Source organism: Echinops telfairi, unplaced genomic scaffold, assembly GCF_000313985.2.
Source record: "Echinops telfairi isolate 266 unplaced genomic scaffold, ASM31398v2 ScPeMD7_7424;HRSCAF=8462, whole genome shotgun sequence".
Lineage (NCBI taxonomy): Eukaryota > Metazoa > Chordata > Mammalia > Afrosoricida > Tenrecidae > Echinops > Echinops telfairi.
In genome coordinates, this window is record NW_022111324.1 from 36,890,026 (window position 1) to 36,914,825 (window position 24,800).

Consider the following 24,800-nt stretch of genomic DNA (forward strand, 5'->3'; position numbering starts at 1 on the left):
GAAGAGTACAACTATGAGAACAAATAATTTACAATATTTGCTGATTTATGGCTTACTTAGTACATGTGTTAGTCTGGGTTGACTAGAGAAACAAATCCATAGACACTCATGTGTATGAGAGCGTTATATAAAAGAATAATTGTATATTAAGAAAACAGCCCAGTCCAGATCCAGCCCATAAGTTCAATATTAGCCCATATGTCTAATATCAGTCTATTAATTTCTCTTCAGACTCACACAACACATGCAATGACGTTGAGTGCAGGAAGATCATAGGCCAGTGGGTGGCAAGTCTTGTGGATCTAGTGCCTGTGGAAGCATCTCAGCGCTGGGGTGGGTCATATGCTGCCATCACCACAGCTCCATGTGTCTTGTCAGCAGGAATGTCTTGCAGGGAGTCAAAGCAGAAAGAGAGAAAGAGAGTATCTGGTCTCCAGTGAGCTATTTATCTCTCGGGGGGCCTCCAAATGAGATCATCAAACTGGCCTGAGTGACAGGCTAGATTCCACCCCTTCACAAGTTGACAGGAGATTATGTAACTGCCACAGCGCAAAAATCAGTTTTAAGAACCTCCAACTTAAATAGTTTATAAAATTTGGGTAACCACTACTTAAGAGTGTATCCATGATTTTTTTCTTCAGAATGGCATTGTGATACATTAACTTTTAAAAATTTTAATTGTGCAGTTGCTAACTGAAAGGTTGGCAGTTTTTACCCACCAACCACTGTGAGAGAAAGCATTATAGTCTGCTTTTATGAAGACTTATAACCCCATGGGGCTGTTCTACTTAGTCCTGTAGGGCCTTTGTGAGTTGGGATTGACTAGATGACAGTCTTTTATTTTTATATGAAAAGAAATTTTGTATTTTAAGTTTTTATAATGAAAAATAATCTGGCAGATATTACATGGCATAAAGGAGCATGGACCTTTTGATATAATATACCACCTCCTGAGATTCCTCAAATAATTATTGTAGATTGTAATCTATAATTAAGAATTATAATCTATGAGTCCCCAGTAAAATGATTAAAAAAGAAAAAAATTATAAATCTCTTGATCCAATTTTTAAAATAGACCTGATAATATTACTACAACTGCATTAGAATCATGTATAAATTAATTTTATTAGCTCCTATTAAAAGAATGTTTTTATATGAAAATTTATGTATCTTTCACCACCTCACTAATATGCTATCACTAATTTATCTTTTGAATTCTTAGAACTATGATGTGCATCTTTTTTGTTTTTTTGCTCTATCATGTTATTTATCTTTTGAAACTAAATTAGGAGTTTCTTAGACACCGGACTTATTCTTACATTAAGTACTTCAGTAGTTAAAGAAAGGGGCAACCACAACTCTAAACTGCTTTGAAATCTGTTCCGTCATAGCGACTGATGTGAAATTTGGACGAAGTGTAAAAACTAGAACAGGAAAAATTGCCGGGCAAAGCCCTGGAACATGGAAAATTTGGAAGACTGATAGTGAATGAGCAATTGCAGTAACCCGATGGAGGGAGATTGGACTACTTCCAGGAATGCACCTCCAGGAAGGGAGAATGACAAACATTCTAAATAGTACGGCTGGCTTCCGTCTTTGTGTGGGGTACCACTTTACTAGTCAAGAGATTTGGTTACTTGTAAGATACACACTTTGTTTTTGAGAGGGAGCTTAGGCCTTTAGCAAGACATTCTGGTTATTTTTTGGATTCACTTAAGTTTTACAAATTGGGTCCACCTCGTTTGTATCATCAGCCATGACTGAACAGGGAAAAACCAATTTGAAGTCTTGGGGTAACACGTTTAGATAACTGGGGATTGGAATATGTGTATACATGCAATGATAAGGTGGTTTGGGCACAACTTGCAGATACATTTAAAATATCTCTAAGTTTAGGTGTTTTTCTTTAATGCCTTATATTGGCATATGTATATGTAGGGCTTGATCTTCATTACCCTGAAGCTTCATAACATTAATGTTGTGTTTTTGTCCACTTACTGTATTAGATCAAGGAGTTCTCGTGGTGCTGGTGGATAGGCGGTGAGCTACTAACTACAAAGTTGCTGGTTCAAAATTATCATCGCTTCCAAGGGATAAGATAAGGGTGTCTGATCTTCTAAAGATTTATAAATCCTTGGAAACTTTTTATCAGGTCCAGATGGGTCGGAATAGTTTGCTTAGAAAAGAAAAATCTTAAGGTACCTGTAAACTATGTGTATTTGTCTGGGTAGACTAGAGAAGCAAATTCATAAACACGCATATGTGTATAAGACAGAAGTTTTATATAAAGGGTAATTGTACATTAAGAAAGCATCCCAACTCAGTGTATTCCAAGTCCATAAGTCTGATATTAGCCCATATGTCCAATATCAGTCTATAAAGTCCTCTTCAGACTCATGAAACACATGCAATGACACTGAATGCAGGACAATCACAGGCCAGTGGATAGAAAGTCTTTGGATCCAGTGACGTTGTTAGCATCTCAGCGCTGGCAGGGATCTCCACCCTGTTTCTCCAGGTCCAGAGTTCTGACTGCATCAGAGTTGGTTCATGTGGCTTCTTCTCAGGGAATTCTCACAGGAAGTGAGCAGAGTCTCTAATGCTTCCAAGGAGGAAATATCAGAGTTTGTCCCAGAATCCTCAGGGGAAGGCCATGCCCACAGAGGCCTCATTGGCTGTGTTCCCTCACAGGAAGTGAGCAGAGTCTCTAATGCTTCCAAGGAGGAAATATCAGAGTTTGTCCCAGAATCCTCAGGGGAAGGCCATGCCCACAGAGGCCTCATTGGCTGTGTTCCGATTGACGGACTAGACGGCACCCTTTCACTCTTTATCTTCAAATTGACAAATGATTATATAGCTACTACACTATGATTTTTATGAATTGGGAATTTGATATCTGTTGTTCAAAATAGTGGTACCTGACAAAATTATCTTTCAAATAAATTTTAATTTTGAACGATTATAGAACATTTACATTTGTGAAGTGTCAGAAATTCCGTCTTTATTTTTTCTCTCCAAATCTTTGCAGTGCTCATCTGACTATTACAAACCTAATATTTAATTATTGTTCTATAATAGCAGCTAGTAGACAGTGGGGGCGAGGGGGGCGGCAAATTTTCGCTTTCCCCCTCCATACAGAGAAGTCAAACAAGTAAGCAGACCATATTATTAGGATAGACCATGCCTAATTTTTCTTCTAACTTTAAAACACTCCCGTCATTGTTTAACACCTCTTTGCAACTGACAACTCCCCTACAGTTTGAGTCAGCTGGAGGCTTTGCTATATAATTAATGCATAGTTGAAATCTCCTTCACACAATTACAGTACTCGATATAACCCATAGTTCATATTTGCATAGATTCTATTTGGATTTGTATAAAATTGAGAATTCAAATTTCTTGTCTTTTAGTAAATAAATAAAACCCAGCTTAAGCTTTTAACATTCTAAGTTACAAATTTAAACTTACGTTATTTAAGTAATAACAAGTATATGTATATTTTGTCTTTGTAGATCTAATCTTAAAGAGAATTTTTAGTGGGATTGTAAGCATATTTATAATAAAGCAATTGGATGGAACTTCTGATGGGAGATGTTGGAATAATAGGCACCCTCACAGGGTGGAGATACCAAAAGAGCACGCCATAGATATGCAAGCCCTCCCTATTGCATGAACTGGATGCTTTTTAGCATTTGAAAGTGAAGAAACTATTTGAGGCTCAGTAAATAATCATTGTGAAAGAAGCATGCGTAACAATTACTGGAGCTTACACAGAGCTGAGAATAGTTCATGTTTTCAATAGCCACAGGAATTGGGAAAGTGATCACTTTGAAAGCAGAATCTCACTGCCAACTCTGTACCATCAAATCAAATCTCACTAATGGCTACCCTGTAGGACAAAGTAGAACTGCCCCTGTGGGTTAGGAGCTTGTAATTATTTACGGGAATAGAAAGCTTCATCTTTGCCTATGCAGTGCCTGGTGGTTTTGAACTTGAGATCTTGTGATTGGTTGCCCAGCTTGTAACCACTGTGCCACCAGGGCTCTTTGAAAAGCAGTTAGGGGTTTATTTTTCCTCTCATGGTAACGAAAATGTATCCCACTCTTTTGCTGTTAAAAGACGTTAGTGGGATAATCTGGCCTATGAAAGAAATCTTCTTTATTTAGTTACCCTAAAATTTTTATCTACGGTACCTAGATGTAGGTTTTTTCTTAGAGATTCTAAAAAATTGTTATAATATATGGGTTGGTGTTTTACACCAGTCCTGAGAAATGCTTTGCCTTTACGTTCTTCGGATTACATTTTTTCTCTTTGTGGGGTTCAGATGACATACTTCAAGAACTCGCTTCTCTGTGTTTCTCAAACCATTCTAGTTTCTCTTTGCCTCTTAGTAAACTGCATTCTATGTTTGCTTTGTTTTTATTTTCTATGTTTAAAATTTTGTTTGAATGTACATAACAGAACAGATCAGTTCAGTCATTTCTACATGTACAATTCGGTAATACTGATTATGTGCAACCATTCTCACCCTCCTTTTCTCCGATTTTCATTCCCCATTAACATAAGCTCACTGCCCCAATCTATTATTTAATCTTTTGAGTTACTATTGTCAATTTGATCCCAAGAACATAATGTTCAAAGTACACATTATCTCAGGGCAATAGTTTTAGACATTCATTCCTGCTTCATGGCTCCAGAAACAATTATAAATTGTTTCATGTTTTCCTCTTTTTGATTAGTATTCTTCTTTAGAACCGTTGATCAATAGCTGTCCCTTAACAGTAGCCAAGGACCATCCATCCAGTTCTGGTCTTAAGTCAAAGGCAGTTGTTCTTGGAAGCAATTAGTCACACATTCCATTTCCTCCTATTTTTTATGTTCCTTCATTGACTCTGTGGCTGAAGTGTAGCCTCAAGATATATATACACATACACACACATACATACATATACATGTATACATACACACATATAGAGCTAGATAGATACAGATATATAGATATAAATACATAGAGATATTCTTGATGTGTGTGTGTGTGTGTGTGTATATAATCAGATTTAACTTCCAATAGACCCTTAATTTTTCTATCCCAAAATCTAATGGTTAGATTTGAATATTCAGTATCTTGTATTTCACTTTTAGTGGCTCTATTGCGTTATTATTTTTGCAAATCTTTGATCTATATCATCTTTTCCTCTGTACATGTCTTTTTAAAAAAATTTTATTTTTAATCATTTTATTAAGGGCTCATACAACTCTTATCACAATCTATATATACATCAATTGTGTAAAGCACATTTATATATTCATTGCTCTCATCATTCTCAAAACATTTGCTCTCCACCTAAGCCCCTGGCATCAGCTCCTCATTTTCCCCCCTCCCTCTCTGCTCCCCCCTCCCTCATGAACCCTTGATAATTTTATAAATTATTTTGTCATATCTTGCCCTGTCCGAAGTCTCCCTTCACCTACTTTTCTGTTGTCCGTCCCCCAGGGAGGATGTCACATGTAGATCCTTGTAATTGGTTCCCCCTTTCCAACCTACCCTCCCTCCACTATCACCACTCACACCACTGGTCCTGAAGGAATCATCCGCCCTGGATTCCCTGTGTTTCCAGTTCCTATCTGTCTGTACATGTTTTCAAGTGTGTTTTATAACCTTGGCTTTTGATAATTGTATCTGTTAACCAATAAATATGTTCATACTCATAGTGACCATATAATTCCTGTTTGAAAGCACTTAGAAATTGTTAATTACATGGTATTATATCTATGTAATTATGTTGGATTGATATTTTTTGTTTCTTTTGTATAACCAGTATTTGGGAACCCACTTAGCTCAAAGCACCACCCAACCAAGTAGACTTCTTGCTCTTTGTCTGAGAGATTCACTCTACCTTCAGGAAAACAGAAGTCTAATAGAGAGCTGACAGAACTGTGCAAATTAACATTATATATAAATGTGGAATGTTGTAAAAACATAGATACTTGATCTTTACTTTGAGGAAAATAAATTCTAGTGTATAGATTCTGCTTAATTTAGTTACATAAATGCATAGACTTATAAAAATATATTTAAAGTATGATAGGCTAGGACACCAATATTATTATCTCAGTCATTGCATATGAATGCCAGATACATTGCCCCTCTCCCTTATAAACAAGATTGTTATTTTATAGCAAACTATGTGTTCTGACTTTTTTTATGGAGGAGAGACATGGAAATAAAGTAAATTAGTGTGTTTTAGAACTACAACAGCTTGTTTTCATCTGGCTATTGCTGGCTTTAGCTACTATTTGTAAGCTTATTCTTCAGAGTGGAGTCATAGTGGAACAGGGTCCATTGTTAATTGAACTAACATAGCAGAATTTTAATGCTATAATGCATAGTATTATGGTTAATTTTTAAAATTTTAGTCAAATTGATTAGGGTATTACACACTTTATTGCATAAAATCTAAGAGAAACCTTTTATTTTTCAATGTTTTAATGTAGGCGTCCTTAAACTATGGCCCAAGGGCCACATGCATCCCACCGAGTGTTTTTGCCCTGATTTTTTAACTTCAAAATAAGATATGTACAATGTGCATAGGACTTTGTTCATAGTTTTTTTTTTTAAACTAAAGTCCGGCCTTCCAACGGGTCTGAGGGACAGTGAACTGGCCCCCTGTTTAAAAAGTTTGAGGACCCCTGTTTAATATTTCTAAATTTGGATTACACCGTTTAATTGGTGGAAGCTTAACATTACTGTACAATCGGGGCATACACAATCTCTGTTAACTAGGCATGCATAAATTTGGTGGTGGTGGTGTACATATTCTCTCCATCAGCTGCTCTGTGGGACAAAGATGAGGTATTCTCCCATAAGTGGGTAGTTCTGTCCTGCCTTAAAATGCTGCTAGATGTCAAAGTTGACTTGATGGTAGTGAGTTTGGTTTGATTTGGCTCATTTTCTCATTACTTCTTATGAGTTATATGTATAAGTGGAACAACATAATGAGTTTAAGTGTTTATAATGCATTCAAAATCTTAACACTGATATAAGTATTTAAACAAAGTTATTGTGAAAGAACAAAGTGAGAGGACCTAAGCAATCTGATTTTAAGATTTAATATAAAATTGCAATAATAAAGATATTGCGAAAACGACAGATAGACAAAGGACATAAAAATAATGGACAATTTAGAAATAGACCCACACAGTTTACTTTTAAAAATTACATTGCCAGAACAATGTAATCAGGGAAAGAAATCTTATCAGCTGAAAATGCTAGAATAAGTGGATAAACGTACGGAAGGGTACAGTGAATTCCAACCTCTCCCTCAAAGTATACAGAAAAATGAATATTTCTTATAGACCCAAGCATAACAGCTAAAATGACATAAAGCTTCTAGAAGAAAGCACAGAAGAATGAGAGTTTGGATAGACATCTACAGTTTTAGGATGAACCATAAAAGATAAATTGGGCTTCATTAACATTTTTAAGACTTCTGTTTGTTAAAGATGATATTCAGGAGATGAAAATATTCACGCTATATATTTCTAATGAGAAAATAAAAGCCTTAAAAAGACAGCTTACTAAAGTCTAAAAATAGCTGTTAAAGACATGTAAAGGTACTTAGTAGTAGTATTGGTCATCAGGGAAATGAAAACTAAAGTTGTGGCAAGATACTACCTTACGTTTTTTAGAAATACTGAAAATGACCAGTACTCTGATAGATTCTTGTTAGTTGCCATTAAGTTGATTGTAGTTTATGGTAAACTGGTAATGAAATTCCAGTTTGTGTGTTAGTAGAACTGTGCTTTTTAGACTTTTCAGGGCTGTAACCTTTCAGAAGCAGATCACTGAGTCTTCTAAGGTACCTTTGGTTGGATTCTAAGTGAAAACCTTTTGACTAGTAGTCATTCTACCCAAGGACTCTCATACACTCTTGGTGGGAGTATGAAGTGCTGCATTTACTTCAGAAAATGATTTGAGAGTTTCTTAACGTGTTGAACGTACTGTGCTGCGATAGTTTCACTCAAAGATATGTAAGAGAAGTGAAAATATGTCCACAAAAATACTTATAAAATAATATGTAAAGGGACTTTATAATACACTCAAAGTTAGAACATCCCAAATGGCCATCAGCGGGAGAGTGGATACACCAGTGATTGTATATTCATGCGTTTGAACTCTACCCATCAATAAAAAAGAATGAACTACCAGATGCCACACAATATGGATAAATATCAAAACTGAAAGAAAGAAGCCAAGCATAACCCATCCCGTATACTGTATTTTTACATAATTAGCACACACATCACAATGCAGTTTCTTTCATCATTATGCATTGTTCATTCTTGTCTCTCATCATGTTACTCCTATTTTATTAATATTACCACTTCTGCCTTTTATGAGTGCATTGGCTTTTTTTTGTAGATTTTTTGGCCTGAGTTTAAGGTGTTTTGTCTCTTGTAGGTAGCATATAGATATGCTAATCCATTCAGCTACTCTGTCTTTTAATTGGCACAGTCAATCCATTTCTAATCCATTCAGCTACTCTGTCTTTTAATTGGCACAGTCAATCCTTTAGTGCTGATACTAATATATGTAGGCTTGTTGCCGTCGTTTTGATATGCTTTTGCTCTGTTTCTGTCCATCTCTTGCTCCTTAATTTTTTTTTCAAAATGCAGGTCTTATTTTTATGAATTCCTTTATTTTTTTCCTCCTCTGGAAATACCTTTATTTCCCCCTTCATATATGAAGGGGGAAATAAAGGATTCTTGGTTGAGAGTTTTTTTCAGAAATGTAGAGTTTTATACATGTCAGTCCATTTTTTGCTTGTCTGCAGTTTCTGCTGAGAAATTTGATGTTATTCTTACCAGTTTTCCTCTGTATGTGACTGTTCTTTTTTCTCTAGCTGCCCACAGAATTCTTGCCTTTTCCATAAATTTGGAGTTTGACTATGATATGCTTTGATGTTTTTTCTTTGGGATCTGTCTTATTTGGTGTTCTTCTGGCTTCATGAATGCATTTTCTCCTCCTTTTGGACATTGAGGAAATTTTCTTCCATGATTTCTTGTACTATTTTTTCTTTAGATTTGTTGTGTTTTTTCTTGCTCCAAGATCCTGATGAGACATAGGTTGTGTGTCTTGATAGTGTCCCACACAATTCTCAGCCTTTCTTCGATGCTTCAGCTTTCTTGTTGATGGATTATTTCATCGATTGCAGTCAGAATGATTATCTTTGAGGTCATTTACCCGATTGTCCATTTCTTCCATTTTATCCTCAGGTCTCTTATTATATTGGTAATTCTATTATTATTTATTTTCTGGGATTCTTTTTGGTTTAAGGCTTTCAGTTTTTCAATTCTTTTGTTGCTTTCATGAGTGCTCCTTACATTTCTTGAAAGGACCTAAACATTGTTTTTCCGAATTCATAGGCCAACAGATTTGTAAAAATAATGGGAATATTCAATTTAAGAGAGAGAATCAGAATTGATAGGCTTCTTGAAAATACATTTCAGGAAGAAGAAGAGAGCAAGAAAGAGTATAAGGGGAAGAGGGACAAAAGACCTGGGTGCTAAAGTTCTGTTCCTATTTGAATGGGGCTGGGTCTGTGACTCACAGGAGAAAAGAAAAGAAAAACGGGTAGAGCCCTTGTTTGGGTAAGTGTGCCAGAGTTATAGGCCCGCTTGTTTGGGGTGGTGGATTTTCCAGACTGTGGGGTACACTGGTAGAGAATGCCAGAAGAGAAAGTAGGACAGAACTGGGGGTAGTTATAATAAACGTATAAAACTGCCTTGGGTGGTGAATTCCTGCTTTTTTGGTAGAGTTGGTGTGTGTGCATGTTTACCTCGGGGGAGTGGGGCACTTGAGGGGTGGGGCACAGGAGAAGAAAGTGGGAAAGATGGAGGGCAGGAGGGAAAGAAAAGGCCAAGTGTTTAGCTTGGATATTGAGAATTTCTGTACTAAGTTTCCCACACGATATGCTCCCCATAAAGGGTCCCCAGAGGCCGTAGAGGTAAGAGGTTTGGCGGGCTGGGTTGCCTCGTGTGCTGGGAGAAAATTAGCTGTGCTGGAGAAGAGCAGGGCTCACAGAAGCAGCTTGTGCCACTCCCTGGTCAGTGGTAAAGTGTCTGCGAGGAGGCATTACTAGCCCCCAGTTTAAGCAATTTGTCACTACTTAGTTTTTAAGTTTACCTAAAAACTATTATTTTGCTGCCACTAAAACTTTTGACTATAAAATTTGTGTCACTGATGATGAAAAAAGAAAAAAACTTAAAGCCCCTGTTTTCATTTTAGGTAAGCTTTCGAAGGAACCATGGTAGCGTAGTGGCTAAGCTCTGGCTGCTGTATGTAATAAGGTCAGCTGTTTGAAATTACCACATGTTGCGTGGAAGAAAGACAGCTTTTTAATCCTGCAAAGAATTTTAGTCTCGGAAACTCAAAGGGGCAGTTTTGTCTTGCCCTGTAGGGTCTCTAATGGCCTGCATTGACCCGATGGTAGTGGGTTTTTTGTTTTTGTTTTGTAATAAAGTTTCCCATTACTATAAAATACTTTCTGTAATAGCATTTGAAAAATCAAATGTAACCTTGTTTAATCTTAATCCTAAATGCTGGTTAGATGAATATTCACATGAAATGTGTGTGACACAGAAACCCACAAGCATACCAGTCTGCCAAATTGATCACCAGTGTGCCACATTGATCCTGGCTTTTATTTGACCTATAAAGGATAGCTTAAAACACCTGTCAGAATACATCCAAAAACGAAACTCACTGCCATTTTGTCAGTGATGACTCATTAGAGACCCCCTGTGGTTTCTGAGACTAATTATTGACAGTAGAAAACCCATTCTTTCTCTAAACACATATGTGCGTGTATTTATTGTTGATAGGTGCCATTGAAGCAGTTCTGACTCATAGCAACCATATGTCTTACAAAAGGAAACACTGCCCAGTCCTGCATCATTCACACCAAACTCACTGCCACAGTGGCCCTGTAGGACACAGTAGAATCGCCCCTTTAGGGTACAAACACATCATTCTGTACACGAGCAGATTGCTTCCTCTTTCTCATCTGATACAACTGATGTGTTAGAACCACTGACCTTGGAATTACCAGCTCGATATGTAGCCACATCATCACTAGGGGATCCTTTGCATCATTCTTGGAATTGCCGCTAAGTGTGAGTTTATTGTTGCACCCACTGTGTGATTTCATCTTGTTGAGAGGCTTTTTTTCTCTGACCCTCAACTTTTTTTTTTTTAAACATTTTATCAGGGGCTCATACAACTGTTATCGCAATCCATACACACATCAATTGTGTAAAGCGCATTTGTACATCATTCTCAACACATTTTCTCTTCACCCAAACCCCCGACATCAGGTCCTCATTTTTCCCCTCCCTTCCCTCTCCCCTCTCCCTTTTGAGCCCTTGATAGTTTATAAATAGGTATTTTGTCATATCTTGCTCCGTCCGATGTCTCCCTCCGCCCACTTCTACTTTTAAACAGTTATTCTCCAGAGACTGATCCCTACTGAGCACATATTTAAAGAAAGTGAATGAGGTATTACCATCATGCTTCTGAAAGAAGGAGCATTCTGGCTATACTTCTTCCAAGGCGGATTTGTCTGTTCTTCTCGCATTTCGTGGTATAATCGATAACTCTTCATCCGCATTGTAGTTCAAAGGCATCAGTTTTCCTTATCTATTATCTCAGTTTTGCATGTCTTGGGAGGTCATTGAAAGATAGAGCTTGGATTGGATTCTCCTTTGTCCTTAAAATGACATCTTTGTTTTTAACACTTTAAAGAGGTCTTTTAGTTTTTGATTGCTGGTTGTATTGTTGTATGGGCATTGATTGCCGCACTGAGCAAAATGAAACCCTTGTTAAATTCTGGGTTTTTTTACCCTGTTTATCATGATGTTGTGTATTGATCCACTTGTGGGGATTTTTATGTCAAGTAGTCTTCAATCATCAATAAAGTGCAGCAAGTCTTTGTTTGTTTTCAGCAAGCAAAATTGTGTCATTAGCTAATGAGCCTTACTGCCACATTCATCTTCATATAGTTCATGTATAAATAGATATGTTTTCATTTTGACTTGATATTCAATATAAACTTTTTAGGTTTTCAGTTTCATCACATTTAAATATAGTTTACTTTTCCTTCTATTTTTTCCCTAAGATTTGTCCCATCCGATGAGAAGAAGAAACAAGGTTGTCAACGTGAAAATGAAACTTTAATACAAAGAAGAAAAGACCAGATGCAACCAGGAGGCACTGCAATTAGTGTGACCGTTCCTTATAGAGTAGTAGATCAACCGCTTAAACTTATGCCTCAAGACTGGTAAGATAATCTGTATTTTTAAAATATTGGGTAAATATATGAAATAGGGGTAGGTCATAATTTCTTTCTAAGAAATCTAAGTTGAATGGTTAGAAAAACAAGTTCCTTTAAAAGATAATTATAGAATTTAAGGTGAGATGTAAAGTTATAAAAAGCCTAGAGGGTTTCTGTTTTCAATTACTTCTCAGGTACAGGAACTCAAAGATAAGGCCTTGAAGCTTCATAAACTGGTTGATGAATTACTGTACTTCATTGTTTTTAAGTTAGATGTTTAAGATCTGCTTTAATTTTAAATATCCTTTTAAAATCAACTTTGAAAATTAATAGATCAATTACTCTTCCCTATAACATTGAAAAGTGGGTTCCAACTCTAATAGAAGTGCAGATATAGATGGCTATAAAGATCACATGTAAGATTATACATGTAATTAAGATGAAAAGGCTTGGTGTAAGGAAAAAATGTATTGGGGTAGTATAGCAATCATTACTGTGCTCAACAGGTAATATAGTGAAAGGTTATGCTAATACACTATGTGTCCCATGTGAATGTTGGCATGAAAAAATTATGACTCTTTACTTAGAGATTTATAGTAACCAAAGTTCAAATTCTAAATCTTTTTCTCCCTTCCTTTATTTATAGGGACCGAGTTGTAGCCGTATTTGTTCAAGGTCCTGCTTGGCAGTTCAAAGGTTGGCCTTGGCTTTTGTCTGATGGATCACCAGTTGACATATTTGCTAAAAGTAAGATTTTCTCTGTATTTATTGCTTGTCTGTTGAATATAGTAAAATACTCTCACTTTATTTAAGAGAAAGAGCCTAGGAGGTCGCCTTTTTTTTTCTTTCTTTCATACATATATTTATTACCTAATCTTTTTAGAATTTTCACAGAAGGCAGGATGGGGACAACTAACTAAAAACAATAACTGTTAACTATTGGCAATGTTTGTTTGGTCTTTTATATTCTAGATTTTCTTTTAAAGGACACTGCCAGGGATTTGATTCTGACTTACAGGGTAGAACTGCCCCTGTGGGTTTCCAAGACTGTAACTCCTTTGGGGAGTCAAAAACCTCATCTTTATCCTGATGAGCAGCTGGTAGTTTTGAACTGCTACCCTTGCAATTAACAGCCTAACTTGTAACATCTATGCCACCCGAGCTCTTCAAAGTACACAGCATAGCACTTTTTATAGAATACTTTAAAATAATTATAGGATAAAATTAGTAAATATAGAAGCTCAACATTGCTTTAAGGGAACTGGTTTTCACACTGTTGGTTAGTCAAACTGTGTCTACTTATTAAGTATTGAATGTAGTAAAATGAGACGTGTGTTATTAAATAAAATAATAAATACCTATAATAGAATCTAAAATTAATTACTTCCTCTACATCGATTTTAAAAAAATTCACTTTTAATAGTTCCTTTAATATTGTGCTTTAAAAACTACATTTTCAAGTAGAAAAAATTAAGGGTAGTTTTGGTTGTTAAGTGTAATAACATATTAAAAGATTGCTACTAAGCAGCATATATAATGTTAACTTTTAAGCAGCCTGTGAAGTATGTTAAATTTCTTTTTGTACATTAATATGTCTTAAGTTATTCTTGCCTGTTCCTCAAAATTCTTTGAATACAACTTAATTTTGTGGCAAACCCATATATTTTTATTAAAATTAAGGAAGTTTTAAAATATATTAGCTTTTGCTAAAAAGTAATATGTAGTCTACACTTAAAAGTACTATAAAGTGGTCACCAGCTTTTCTTTTTGCCTGAAATTGTGGCCTGCTAGTCATTTTCTGCTTCATTTTGGTTTCAGCTCATGTGTTCTCTAGAGAATTCTTTTCTGACCATCCTATTTGAAATAATCATCAACTCTTCCAGTTACTCTCCGGGTCTGTTATACTTTCTTGATAGCGCTTATTTCTTGACATTGTCCTATTTTTATATCTTTGTTGTTAGCCTTCTCTTGCTAACAAGGAAGTTCCATATTGGGAACTTATGCGCCTCATTCGTCATTGTATCTTCTACCCGGAAAAATTCCTGGCATAGGAGAGGCATGCAATACATACATTTTTTGTGTGTTAAGTATTGTACAACTTTTTTTTTTAGGGGCTTATACAGCTCTTATCACAATCCATACATACATCAGTTGTGTAAAGCGCATTTGTACATTCATTGCCCTCATCATCCTCAAAACATTTGCTTTCCACTTAAGCCCCTGGCATCAGCTCCTCAGTTTTTCCCCTCCCTCCCTGCTCCTCCTGCAATACATACATTTTAAATGAATGATTAAATGTAGCTTGTATCATTTATTGAACATCTACTGATAGAAGATGTTAATAAATAAATTAGGGTTGTGTATTTGTTGAAGGATTATTTAGTTAATTGGCATACTCAAAATTAAATGAAAACAAAACTCATGAAATAATATGCTTATTAGAAATGATAACTTTAGGAATTGTGAATATTGTTTGTGGTACTCCATCCTCTTTTTGTCTTTTAGGAAACCAATTTTTTTATTAATAGTACCACTGTTCTTCCATGCGGGAAACTTTTCCCAGGCTTGGAAGTTTTAATGATTTGTTTGTCTTAGCTTCCTTCATTTATTTAAAGTAAATTCTAATAGTTGGAACATTATGGTAGCTTTTTATGTTATTTTGGAAACTTGATTAGTTGATAAATCGCTGGTAAATAGAAAGCTAACACTAGAGATTACAACATTTACTTCAGGAAATGGAAATTTTAATGAAAGCACAATGATGACACGAGAATATTTCATTTTACTTCCTTGTTCTTTCTAAATTTTATTAAGAATCCAATGTGTTTTTCCTGCGATTTTCGTTTAAATCTTTTTAGATTTTATGAAAAATCTAGTGTTTTCAAAGATTATTTTTCAAATAATTACTCTTCCAGTGTTGTAGATAAAAACCTAGAGGATTTTATTGTTTTGTTTTATTGTAGCTTTTTTCTAGTTGTCAGTTTTTTCAGAATTTTTACACGAGTGATTTTCTTTCTCTTAATACTCTTTCTTAGGTGACTCCTTTTTATTGTTAGAAAGCCCTGGTTGTTTAGGGTGCTAAGTGGTTTCCCCTCAGAAACCACAGGGGCAGCTCTTTTCTGCCTGAGTGGAATGGATACCATGGCAGTGAAGTTATGTGGTTTGTTTTGTTTGTTTGAATTTTTTCAGTTTCCTTTGTCCTGGGAAGTTGGGGAGAAATGGAGAGCTAGTAATGATGTATACAAAAATGAAGAAAATGTTCAAAACTATATGGTGATGATTGTACAACTCTTCTTGATGTGATTGAACTATTGAATTATGTGCCATTAAAACTGTTAGGAATTAAATAAAAATGTTTACCCTTTTTATCTTAAACAAAATTACTTTCCCTGGCTTCACCTTTCATCTCTCTCTCTTTTTTTTAATAGCTAATCTTCTGAAAGGATTGTCTCCACTAACTGACTTTCTGTTCATTCAGTCCTCCGTACAATGTAGTCAGCTCTTACTCTTCATTCAAACTGTTTCATCTAAGTCATTAAGTGGTTTAACTGTTGAATGTTTATGATTGCTTATCAGAATTGCACACTGTGTACTCTTTTTCCTCCTTTTTATAATGTTCTTTACCCAGGATTTATGACAGTGTATCTCAGAGGCCTTTGATAATTTCCCCTATCGCTACTTATTTATGTTTCCATTTCTTTTCTCCCTTCATTCTGAATATCCTCAGAAATTTTATAGCTTTCAAAGTTATGTATCTCAAGTATGCTGGGACTACCATAAACTCTGTGATAATCCCATTGGTGTATCAAACTCTGACTGTTCTAAATGGGAGCCTGCTATTCATTCTACCTCTAAACTTTTTTTTCTTTTAACTTCTCTTCCTTAATTGGTTCTTTAAATAAATTACTTTAAACAAAATCAGTAGTAGTGTGTGTTCCTTCTTTTAGCTTTTATTTGGTCACCCCTACTGCTTCTATCTTCCTATCATTTGTAAATTCTTGAAAAATTTTTATGAGACTTTTGAGCTTATTACTATGGCTATAGTTTTAAAAGTATTATGCTTTAGGCTTGAAATGGTAATATTTTTAAATCAAAAATTTTAAATACTGATTTCAAAATTTTTGCTTTTTACCATTGATTAAAATTTTTTTCATGTAATTTCTGAATTTTTTGTCTCTGTGTCATCAGTGTATCTACTAAATTTTATTTAAAAAGATATCTGATTTTTCTTTTTTTTCCCCTCTGCCTTCCCCCCAAAAAGTGTTGACAAGATTAATACAGTTTGCAAAAATGATCACTTTTTGGTTGTGTGAAGTATTTTCCTATAGTGTTCATTTTGTCACCATACAATTGACTTCTCATAAAAGGTTTACGTCATCTTCTTTTGTTTATTGCAGATGCTTAAAAAGTTGTATTCCTTTTCTGACGAGTTTTCGGGGTAGGCTTATTCAGTTTACTTGGCACAAGTTCTTTGTTTTGCCTAGTGAGAAATTTTAGTATGTTTTCTAACTGGTGACATAACCTTTTTGGACTGTTCTATTTATAACTCTAAAATTTTAGTTTTAATTTTAAAAGTTGTATATGCTAGGTGAAAAAAAATCTTTTGAAATTAAAGCAGATATTTGTCTTAAAGTCTGTAGATATAATCTTTTTAAAATGTGGATCATGTGTAGTGATATAAACAAATTATGCTGAAAAATAAGACAAGTAGAGTGGGAATTATTGGATTTTTTTCATTCATATTATAGTATTTTGAAAATGAGTTTCCTGAAGCCAAAAAGATATAAAGTTTCTATACATGATATCATTTCTAGGGAATTGGTACAATTAAATTACAAATGAATAATGTGTGCTATCTAAGGACTTCTACTCTTTAAAGCAAGTAGTTTAGAAAATAGTCTTTGTGTCTGTTTGTTTTTAAACAAAATTATTTTGTAGTTCCAAGAGTTTCTTTTCTTTTCTTTTTTTTAAATTTTGAGCAAACTTTAATTTATTCACTTTACACATTACAGAGATTCTAGATTTTGTTCAGTTTAAACAGAAGGCTTTTCTATAGAACTGGCTCTTTTCAAAATCTCACAGAGCTGTTTGAAGACAATCAAATGGCTATACTAGACTCAGTCTTTTTTAATCATTGTAATGGGGTAAAACTTTATAGAGCATATCTATTTTCTGTTCAATCATTCATATACATTGTGTATATTCATTCCATTTATTGCAGTCCCTATAATATAACATTGCATCCCACGTCCTGCCTGTGTTTCCTGTTACCATGTTTCCATCAGGAATTTGACCTACATTAGTTGTGACATCAAAAACCCATAACCCAGCAAGTAGTATGAAACAAGCAATCTAGACAGTAGCTGTCCAAATGAAAGGCAGTTGTTTCTTTCTGCTTAAACTCCTAATATCAGATGATGATATAACAGAAACAGTCATAAATGCTGGGGACGGGTGGGGTGGAGTTGTGGAAAACAGAAAAGAAAGCCAAGTATTTTCTATATCACATGATAAAATTATGGTAAATATAGTAATAAACTTGGTAGGATGTTTCAGCTAGATGACCAGAAGGAAAGAAATTGTGTAAGCCAATTTTGAACGTGTGTGTGTGTGTGTGTGTGTGAAGAAATCCATCTCCTGTTACTCTACATGACTGTATTGCATTACTGCTTTCTGCCATAACTTTCTTTTAAAAAAAAAATCATTTTATTGAGGAGCTCTTACACATTTCGTAACAACCCATCATTCAACAATCCTTCATTCACTTGTATTAAGCACATGTGTTGCCATCAACATTTCCAAAACATTTTCTTTCTACTTGAGCCCTCGGTATCAGCCCCTCTCTTTTCTCCTCCCTCACCCACCCTCCCACCCTCATGGATCCTTGATCAATTATATATTATTGTTATTTCATGTGTTACACTGTCCATTGTCTCCAGTACATTTCTGTATTCGTCGTCCTCGGGGTTGGGGTGGGGGGCTATATACCCAACCTTGTCATGGGTTACCTCTTTTTACCCTGCCTCCGGCACCTTTCCCCAATCCTCATGATATTGTTACTCCCACTACTGTTTCTGGGGGTTTTATCTATCCTGAATTCCATGTGTTGAGAGCTCTTATCTGTACCAAAGGGTGTACTCTGGTTCAGCCAGATTTGTAAGGTAGAACTGGGTCATGGTAGTGGAGGGGAGGAAGCGTTCAGGAATAAGATGAATGATGTGTGTTTCATCAATGCTGTCTTACACCTTGGTTAAATCCCTTCCTTGTAACTCTTCTGTGTGGCGATGTCCACTTGTCTACAGATTGACTTTGGGTTTCCACTCCAACTCCCCTCTTTCCCATCGATATAATTTTTTGTTTGGGATATTTTGATACTTGATTCCTGATCCCATCAACACCTCATGATCACATAGGCTCGTGTGCTTCTTCCATGTGGGCTTATTTGCTTCCCTGCTCAATGGCTGCTTATTTAACTTCAAGCCTTTAGGAACCCAGACACCATCTCTTTTGATAGACAGGCACTATCCACTTTCTTCACCACATTTGCTTCTGTACCCATTTTGTCTTCAGCAATTGTGTCAGGGAGGTGAGTATCAAAGAGTGCCAGGTTATTAGAACAGTGTTCTTGTGTTTAGGGAGGCCTTGAGTAGAGGACCAAAGGCCATCTGCTATCTTAATACTTAACATATAAATACATGTACATTGACCTCTATCTCTTTCGTTGTAAATCAATATATATCTATATAGATACATATGCCTATATATAACTTTGCTCTTTTAGGTAGCCTACTAGGTCAACATTACTCTGAACATCTCTGGTGTTGCATGTTATCCTTTCCTTGTATTATTTTGCACAATGCAATTTCATTAATTCTTCAATACTAGAATAAATCATTTTCTCTCTGAGCATGCAAATTGGATAACTTTTATGCTGGTTTATTTTTTATTCCATCATCTCACTTTAACTATGTAACCCTTTTTTCAGTTCCATGACCTGGGGAAAGTAATTCTTTTGTGTTTTGTAAGACTCCACAAAACTCACTGCCACCAAGTCTCTTCAATTCCCAGTGACATAGGACAGGAGAATCCTTCATAGGATTTTTGTGATTAAGTCTTCAGGAGTTGGTATCCTCCTGCTATTTGAACTACCAACCTTGTGATTAGCAACCTAGTACTTAACCTGCAGGTGTCACTGGAGGTCTTTATTGACTGTAATTCAGTGGTCTTTTTCTGATCTTTATTTTTCACTGAACTATCTGCTTTTTATCTTACTTGTTCTTTGTTTTGGCCTCTAGTTGCCGGCATTTATAAACCTTCAGTAAATACTTGTTCAGTTGAATGCTTTTAGGGATATATAATACCTACCAAAAATATCACTTTGATTGTAATGTACCTTTGATTAGTGAGAGAAATATTGGTGTTTTTTGTCTTGCTCATAGTCTATTGGATAATAATTTTTGTCTTCTATAAAATATTTTCATAATTTTTATTGCAGTTTGAATAAAATATATTATTTCCCCAATATAGTTAAAGCCTTCCATCTCAAGTATGATGAAGTTCGTCTAGATCCAAATGTTCAGAAATGGGATGTAACAGTATTAGAACTCAGCTATCACAAACGTCACCTGGATAGACCAGTTTTCTTACGGTTCTGGGAAACATTGGATAGGTAATTTTGATCTTAAAATACCCTAATATCTCTTTTATTGTCATAATTTGACTGTGTCCAGTTAGATTTTACATTGAGAGCCATGTCCCCTAATTCTCTTTTTCCAATTTGATTCTGGTTCACATTGGATAATGAGTAAATATATGTTGGTACTTTTGACTCTAGAAACAGATGGAAAAAAGTTTATAGCCTGATAATATGCTAAAATGCGTAAAAAGTTTATGGAAATAAAAGATCATGGACATTTCCCCCAAAATTTCAAAGCTAGATTTTAGTTTGGATTTTGTGATATCGTTCTTAACTTGTGTTCTTTCTGAGCCTTAGTTTTCTGTCTATCCAAGGGCTTGGCTTAAAAGATCCCTGACTACTTTGCTATCACTTATTTTTTAAAAGAATTGATTACTTGAATTTATTTACATGTATAAATAAGAGTTTTTAAAGCCATTATAAAAACAGTTTAAGAACGATATATGATTATTGTTAGTACCATAAATCCATTTTCTCTGAAGAACTCTTTAAACTTTTTTTGTTAAAATTTCTCCTTGCATATTATGGTTACCACAGTCAGCGTTTGAGGTGACCCAATATGATTACAACTATAAAATATATTTACAAGAAACATTAATTTTTTTAGTCAGAAACTAATTATAGACTGTAAGCAAAGGACTGTTTCATGTAGGCTACTTAAGTCATTTTTATATTTCCAAAGGTCATAGAATCCATGATTCCATTATTTGAGAAAACACTTCTTTGTTTGCATTGGTAATGCTAAACTTTAGGAACTGTCAGTTTATTTTTATATGTAATCTGATATCTAAAATTTCTATAATCATTATAATCTATTATAATATTGTTATTTTTCAGGTACATGGTAAAGCATAAATCCCACCTGAGATTCTGAATTACTTGGTTTCCTTTTTTTCCTGCAAATTGGGATTAAGAAGCCTCAAAATACCTTGATTTAAAGACTGAGACTCAAGCTTTATGAATTTATCAAGAACTTACAAATGAAGAAGGCCACTGATTGATCTTTTATAAGACCTTGTTGATGATGCTTTGTGTTATAGAAGGATGATGCCTGTCATCTAAATAAGCAAACTTTTGGCTTACAACTATTTTTTTAATATTAGCCTTCTAGTCTGTAATGGAAATTGTATATTTTGATAGAAGTTTTTTCTCCATTGGTTAAATTAGCATTACTTAAAATTTGTTTCTTTAGAAAATAAATGCAGGTTACAAATGTGTGTATATTTAGAGATTATAAGGCTCTCTAAGCCATCTTGCTTCTGATTTTTCATTGTTCTATTGTTACTTTTATTGAAATTCTTTGTCATGAATGGTATTAAATTTTAGTCTCTGGAACTTTTTCCAAAGCTAAGCAAAGGGATGTGACTACTTTGATTCAAAATGTCAACCTGTATATGTATACTGTATCTAATCTTAGTCTTTATTTAAAGGGGAATAATGACAAATCTAAACAGTGATTCACCTTTGGCTGAACTGTACAGCTTTTCAAAACTTATTATATAATGAGTACATTTAGTAAATATGTATTCTTTTCACTGACTTAAGTGATTTTAAAATTTAGGATGATGATATTTCTCTGATATCTTTACACTTGAAAAATCTCAAAACAGGTTAAAAACTCAATAGGCTCTAGTCCTTCTGATTTGGGACCCAGAGTATGGTTTGGGGGAAGGAATATATATCAGCCCTCTATAATGTCACATTAACTTCCTTATGAGTTCACTTTTGATTCTCATTTTATATGGCATAAGGGGTTTAGTCTTCTATTTCTAGGCCTGTTAGTGTTAAAGTTCTTACTTTTCATTATCCCTAAATATTGATAAACTCTCCCAGGCACCAAAGAACACATTTACTGAAGTGTCTGAACAGAAACAAGATAAAAACACTGGTATTTTTATGTGCTTATTGATATGGTATGAAATACGAAACCTATATTTTAACTTAGTAAAATATTTTATTACTTCTCTATTTTAGAGACAAAGAGTGTTGCATCCATGGTACAACAAATAAGCATTTTCCTTCAGTTTTAGTTTTGCCCTTTATTCTTATAAGCATCTGGGAGTCTTTACTTCCCTAAAGAGTTTTGCTATTATCATTGCTTATCATTCAGTCGTATAGCATTTTTCCCCCTCAGCAATCTCTTATATGTTAATGTACTTTGTAAACATTTAGCACTTTTTCTGGTATGTTAAGCTGACATCACCTAATCTTTTTCTGAAGTTTAATGGTAGCACAGAAATGAAAGTCCGTATTATTTATTTTGTAAGTAATCACAGAAGTCCATGCCAATAGTAATAGAGAAGATATTTATTCATCTGGAATTCACAAAGCTCTTCAGATAAAAAGCAGTCAGCATATTAAATGAGTGGATGTGAGTATATTTGCAACGTTTGAACAGATTCTGCCCTCTTCTCTTTCCTCTAGCTTCTCTTGAAAATAAAAGAAACTCAGACTTGTTCACATTACATTTTCCAGCATATAAATCTGTTTTTCAAAGTTTTATAGTATAATTATGTATTGTGTAAACATTCTCCATAAAGGAAAAAGTCAAGGATTAGGAATCTAATATTTTGTTTTAAGATTACTTGTTAGACTACTGTAAGAGGACATGAGCTACCTTTCCATAGAGACTTTTGGTATTTATATTTAATGCCACGCATGATTTTTACTTGCTATAGAGTGATGTTAAACTTGGGGACATCTATTTGAACAGGGTTTATTTTTCTATTTTGAATTTGCCTTAAACATATTCAAAGGCTTTGGGAAATACTGTAAGGAACATTAGGAAAAGTAAAATATGCTTTACCATATATTTTACAATCAGACCCTTAATATGTACTTGTTTTCATTTTGGGGACCAGTTCAGTCCATGTAATTAATTTTATAACCATTAATTATCTTTAAAACTAAGTTTGAGCCAGTCACTATTCATTCCCCCATGACACTATTCTGAGTCCTACAGCAGTCCCTAGCACAGTGCCTTGCATAATGTAGGCATTCAGGATATACTTATATGCATGAATGAATGATGTATTTCCAGTGTAACTGTTAAATAGAGTTTGACAATTCTTGTTCTGGAAGAACAGGACTACAGACAATAAAGAGGCATAAGTAAATTTTAATGAAAAAGTGATCATTAATAACCTGGACTTCTGATAAGTTGCTGTTAATTGGAGATACTTTGTCTTCTCAGCTGATAAAGGTGGCATTTCTTTGTTCATTAAGACTGGGTTAGGTAGCAGTAAGAAGCTTTTAGGTTCAAGTTAATAGCTCTCAACCCTAATTTGCACATTAAAACCATATGAGGAGCTTTTAAAAAAAATTCAGATTCCTGGAACTTACTCTAATCCATTCTGATTTTAAATGCTTGATGCTCTAAAAGATTTCTAGGTAATTTTAATGTGCAGGAAGGATTGAGATTCAGTGGTTACATTTGTCATTGAAATTGTAGCAGTATTAATGAAATAATTGTGTTTTCTTCCCCCTTTTTTGGTGTGGTCAAGCACCATTGTACTAGACCATCACCATTATATGTGCTTTTGGCCTATATCCCATAATGAGAGATCCCAACCTTGATTATTTATTTAATACAAAAGGAATATTTTGCTGTTTAATATTTAAACAATATTTAATATATTTCTTTCTAAACAATGCTAGTTTATGATCTTTTTCCCCATATGTCCATTTCCATTACTAGCTCTCTCTTTTTTAAACAACGTTACATCAATTCATGCAGATAGAGCTAATTCCTATTAAAGAAAGTTTTTCATCACTTTGTAAGGTAAAAGGAAGTAAAAGATAAAAAGTGATTTTCATCTGCCATGCAGAGTGAAACAAAGCCAATTTGTTAATTATGAAAGGAAGGAAGTATACTTTTGAATTGTTCTGCACAGAGAAGTAAAAGTAAAGTATTCATTTAAATACAGTTCACTAATAAACATTGAAGGGAATATTTTTCCTAAATAAAATTTTTTGTGTGATTCCTAACAAAGTTTAAATGATGGCATTGTCCTTTTTTGGAGGGCTGGGTAAGAGCGTTCAGTTGCCATAATGCTTACATAAACAATCTTGTTAAAAATAGAAATGATGAGATGGCTAAAATAATATGCCTGTGGTCAAACACAGTGTGCCACATTATCAGATAATGTCCATTTGTGTTGATTGAACTAAATCGTGTGTAAAATATTTTGAGACCTGGAATACATTATATAAATTTACAAATACAAAATGACAAAAGCTAGTCAAAGTTAATAATGTGGTTTTAGACCTGTGTTTTTAAGTTGCTTATTTAAATGCCAAGAGAAGTTTATTAAAGCCTTCACACACGCACACTTTTTAAGCTACTTGCTAAAGAAGTGGTTATATTGTACTTAAGTGTGTAGAATGCCAAGCAAAAATAATTTATGAGTATGTACTCTAGAAACTTGCCATTAATTATAAACTTGATGAGTGCTTTTTTTTAAAAGAGGATATTTAAAAAATTATTTTATTAGCCTTAATAAGATTTGATTGTGAATTTTCACTATTTCGTCCCTTGGGTTTGAGACTCACCTAGTTTCTTTAACCGTTATATATAAATTGTAGAAATAGAATGGTGAGAAACACTGAATTCAACCTAAATTAAGAATTGAATCAGAAATTTTGAAATGCCATATCTATATGTTCTGGTATATTTACTGCCATGTTTTGGAAGTATATTGACTAGCATGATTGTTTTGTTTTTTTTTTTAAAGCAAAAGGGAAGAAATTTATTAGAACCCATAAGGGAAACC

At 34.5% G+C, this 24,800-nt stretch overlaps 1 protein-coding gene across 1 annotated transcript in view; it reads left to right on the top strand.

Moving 5' to 3' along the window:
- Positions 1–24,026, top strand: part of CDC73 (cell division cycle 73) — a 144,337-nt gene extending 120,311 nt beyond the window's left edge. The window contains exons 14-17 of the mRNA XM_004706650.2: positions 12,177–12,338; positions 12,979–13,079; positions 19,860–20,001; positions 20,866–24,026. Coding sequence (XP_004706707.1) covers positions 12,177–12,338; positions 12,979–13,079; positions 19,860–20,001; positions 20,866–20,902 — 442 coding nt within the window. The 3' untranslated portion in view covers positions 20,903–24,026. The remainder of the gene's footprint in view (positions 1–12,176; positions 12,339–12,978; positions 13,080–19,859; positions 20,002–20,865) is intronic.
- The last annotated feature ends 774 nt before the right edge of the window (positions 24,027–24,800 follow it).